Source organism: Bos indicus x Bos taurus, chromosome 23, assembly GCF_003369695.1.
Source record: "Bos indicus x Bos taurus breed Angus x Brahman F1 hybrid chromosome 23, Bos_hybrid_MaternalHap_v2.0, whole genome shotgun sequence".
NCBI lineage: Eukaryota > Metazoa > Chordata > Mammalia > Artiodactyla > Bovidae > Bos > Bos indicus x Bos taurus.
Genome location: NC_040098.1, coordinates 929,909 through 934,637, shown reverse-complemented (window position 1 = coordinate 934,637; position 4,729 = coordinate 929,909). Strand labels below are relative to the sequence as shown.

Below are 4,729 nucleotides of genomic sequence, written 5' to 3'. Positions count from 1 at the left end.
GGTAAAAAGTAACATAATCTGTCTGGTATTTTAACAGGATCACTCTGGCTGCCCTATTGAAAGACTCAGTGAGGTAGGGATGGATCTGGAGAGGATGCAGGAAGACTATTAGGAAGCTCTGCAATAAGGCAAATGTGAGATGAGAGTGGTCAGTGTAGGGGGGAATCACTGGAGCTGGGAACAACTGGTCAGGTTCTAGCTGTATTTTGTAGATAAAATCAAGATGCTGCTGATTAGTCATCTACAGGATAAAAGACAAAAAGGAATTCAAAACATCCAGTGATTATTCTTAAATGGAGATAATGTATTTATTGCAGTGAATGTCTGAGAGGAAAGTAAGCTTAGAGAAGATATTAGAAACAGTCTTTCCTAATGCTAAGTAGGCATTTAGATTCATGAGTCTGAAGTTTAGAGAATAAAAATGGTCAAGAGATAAATAAATAGGGAGATAGGGTCTCATATATAGATATAATTCAAAGTCATTAAACTGTATGGTCCACCAAGAGGTAATCGTGGGTAGAAAAGAGAAGGGGTTCAAGGGTTGTTTCTGGGACTTGCCAAAATTCAAAATGGCAGCTGGGGGTGGGGGGTGGATAGCACTGAGTATATGCAGCTTTAGAAATAGAAGAAAATCAAAGCAAGTCTGATGACCTGCAAACAAAGTGAAGAGAATGTTTGCAGCAGGAAGGACTAATAAGCTATTTCAAATGCTCTTTAAAGATCAAATCAGGTGAGGATTAGAACGGTCATTGGATTTATGTTTTCTTGGTCTTTCAGCCTTGATGGAGAAACCTTTAGTGTGTATGAGTGACAAAAAGTTAGGAGGACCAATCTTCTACTTTTTGATATTTTACTCAGAAGTAAGTTTCATTAATATATTAATAGTCTAGTACAAACGGAGTGTTTTTATAAGTTCCAAGACAAAGGAGAAACAACATTCTATTCACCAGAATTTTTGTTTATTTAGACATATAGTGACAGGTTGGTGGGAAGTTAATGTGACTGGAGCTGTTTCTTAAATGTAATACAAATGCACAATAGCTAGATACATTCCTGTCTATCCATTTCAATAGAACATCTATAATCTATGTTCAGGGAATCTTGAAAAGAGTGGCAAATATATATATCATCAGATGGAATACATGTTCTCACAATTATATTCTAAGATATGTAGTTTTGCCTAATGGTTGCTGAGGAGAAAAAAATCATAATAAAAAATTATAAAAGTGGCAAAAATTGAATTAATGCTTGTTTCTAGTACTACATTAATTATGCAATATGTATAAATTCCATCTAAACTGGGTCTTTAGATTATTGTTAATATATTTTTTACTGTTAGAATATGTAGAAAATACAATTAACCCTGTATATTTTATAATCTTGTCATTGTATATCATTCTTCAGTATATATTTTCCCCAAAATTTTGTAAATATTCCCTTTTTTAAATCTTGATACTTTCTTATCCACATAGATATTATTATGGCATATGAATTTGATTTGGTGAATAGTGTCCCAATTTATAAAAGCACTGAAAGTAAAAATAATTATTATTTTGAAATTATAATGAAAGTACTGAAATTCAGCATTTCAGATGCAAAAAAAGTTACAATTTAAGCTAAAAAGTCAAGCATTTAGCAAAAAGCATATTAACATTATAAAGAATGCTAAATTACAGTAAATAGAAATGATGAGTTCATCCATCTTTTAAATGAATGGTCATCTTAAGATGTAAAATAAATTAACCAACTTCAGAAATTTGGAATCAAATATAAAACCATTAGACAAAGAAGCCAATACAGTGTAGTGTGTCTCATTTATACGTTGTTAACCACTGTAAACAAACCAGGCACTAAACCACATTCAGTCCACTTGATCCCACAGAATGAAGCTAAGGACAACAATCACAAACAACTAGCTAGGGTTTTTGCTTATTATTGGTTTCCAAAATAAGCAACCAATTAATCTAGAGCCAACCAAATGACTTCCTCATTCTGCTCTGTGTTTTCTCTGTAGAAACATCTCTAGCTCCTATCCATGGAGTGCTTTTAACTACTTTGGCAGTTACCTGATTCAAAGATATATTTGATCAAATAAACTATTGAAAAATTTAATGTACTTATGTGTATGGAAAGAGTAACATGGAAACTTACATTACCATATGTAAAATAGATAGCCATCTGGAATTTGCTCTATGGCTCAGGAAACTCAAACAGGGGCTCTGTATCAACCTAGAGGGGTGGGGTGGGGAGGGAGATCGGAGGGAGGTTCAAAAGGGAGGGGATATATGTATACCAATGGCTGATTCATGTTGAGGTTTGACAGAAAACAGAAAAATTCTGTAAAACAATTATCCTTCAATAAAAAATAATTTAATTTTTAAAAAAGAAAGAGAAAAATATATATAGCTGTAGACAGTGGTTTGTTACAAAATGAAAATTCTTTCCAAAGTGGACATTTTTGGGTTATAGATTTCTAGGTATGACACCGATATAATATCCTTTATTTTGCACTTTTCCTATGTATTCAGCACAGTGATTCAAGCTGAACTTATTTTTTCTCTTCTTAGGTAAGATTCCTTGTAACCATGAAGAGAAGCAATTACACAGTGATGAACTTCATCCTGGTGGGCTTCACGACAGACCCCAGGATGCAGCTGGTCCTGTTTGTGGTGTTCCTTGGTGTCTACTCTATGACTGTGCTAGCAAACACTTCCCTCATAGTGCTGATTTGTAATGACTCCCGACTGCACACACCCATGTATTTTTTCATTGGGAATCTATCTTTTCTGGATCTCTGGTATTCCTCTGTCTACACTCCAAAGATCTTAGTGACCTGCATCTCTGAAGACAAGAGCATTTCCTTTGCTGGCTGTGTAGCCCAATTCTTCTTCTCTGGTGGGCTGGCGTACAGTGCATGCTACCTGTTGGCCGCCATGGCTTATGACCGCTATATGACCATCTCAAAGCCACTTATTCATTCTCAGGCCATGTCCATAAAACTCTGTGCATTCTTGGTAGCTACCTCATACCTTGGTGGCTTTACTAACTGTTCTATCATCACCAAAAGAACATTTAGCATGAACTTCTGTAATGACAATGCAATTGATGACTTTTTTGTGATTTGCTTCCCCTGGTGAAGTTAGCTTGTGGCAAGAAGAATGGCTACCAGGCTCTGATGTATTTCCTCCTGGCCTCTAATGTCATCGCCCCTGCTGTGTTTATATTTGCTTCCTACCTCTTCATCATTGCCACCATCTTGAGGATCTGCTCCACTCAGGGCCGCCTCAAGGCCTTCTCCACCTGCTCCTCCCACCTGATCTCTGTCACCTTGTACTATGGCTCCATTCTCTGCATCTACTCTCATCCACGCTCTAACTATTCTTTTGATAGTGACCAAATAGTTTCTACATTTTACACTGTGGTGTTTCCTATGTTGAACCCCATGATCTACAGCTTGAGAAATAAGGATGTGAAAGAGGCCATGAATAAACTCTTTAAATAAATAAAATTTCTCTCCTTTTAAGCAGATGTAGAGACAATTTTTGAGCAGGTTATTGTATTTCAAGAAGAGCTGCCATTGTGTTCCTTTAGGATCAAGAGTCCTTACGTTGCCAGTTCATGAATCTGTACCCTTGGTACAAGGCCAGTCAAAAGACCTAAGATGAAAAAAAAAAAAAAAAAAGAAGAAGCTCAATTTAAAAGAGATAAAATTTAAATACAAAATATAATCATTTGTTTTGAATTTTATATTACCTTAGGTTGAAAACAACCAAAAAGCTTAAAACCAAAACCTGTCTTCTATCTCATGAAGTGACAGAATGATAACATTTTTTACTGACTGATATGTATAGAATAGTATCCAATAATTATTTCCTTAAAATAGGAAATACATTGAATTAAATTTTAATACTTTCATATCACTCAACTTAAAATCATAACTTTTATTCCTATAGCAGAATTTCTAAAGCATTTTTATATGTCCTTTATTCTCCCCAGAAATGTTAGCACAAAGGCCCAGTGGTACCCAACAAATAACTCAGCACAAACATAATTCAGGAAGCATGAGCTCTCCAACCTACATGTGTGTTTGCATGTTCCTCAATAAAGAAAACTTGGTCACGTTCTCATATGCATCATACTTGTGAATCACTTTGTATCTCCCCAGGCTTCTATTTTAATTATATGGGTGAACCTACAAGGCTATCTACCTCCAAATTATGATATTCTGAGCATCAATACACAACAACAAAAATAATAATAATACTAATAACTATAGTGAGGTGAAACAACTTAAGAATTATCTCCATGAGTAAACATTATCCAAAAGAAATAGTTATAGGAGGAATACATACAAATAGTGATCAAACAAAAGATGAAGTATGATGAGGCGCACATAATTTTGACTTTTAAAAGTGAGATAATATCAGAGCAGAAAAAGAAATAAAAGGAATTCAAATTGGAAAAGAAGAAGTAAAACTCTCACTGTTTGCAGATGGCATGATCCTCTACGTAGAAAACCCTAAAGACTCCACCAGAAAATTACTAGAACTAATCAATGAATATAGTAAGGTTGTAGGATATAAAATCAACACACAGAAATCCCTTGCATTCCTATACACTAATAATGAGAAAATTGAAAGAGAAATTAAGGAAACAATTCCATTCACCATTGCAATGGAAAGACTAATAAAATACTTAGGAATATATCTACCTAAAGAAACTAAAGACC

General features: G+C 34.7%; 1 protein-coding gene across 1 annotated transcript; it reads left to right on the top strand.

Annotated features, from left to right (window-relative positions):
• Positions 1 to 2,585: 2,585 nt before the first annotated feature.
• LOC113882074 (olfactory receptor 9G1-like) lies at positions 2,586 to 3,502 on the top strand. Its single transcript, XM_027525239.1, is given in 2 exon segments — positions 2,586 to 3,108; positions 3,111 to 3,502. Coding segments are annotated over 2 exon segments (915 nt in total).
• Positions 3,503 to 4,729: the final 1,227 nt, after the last annotated feature.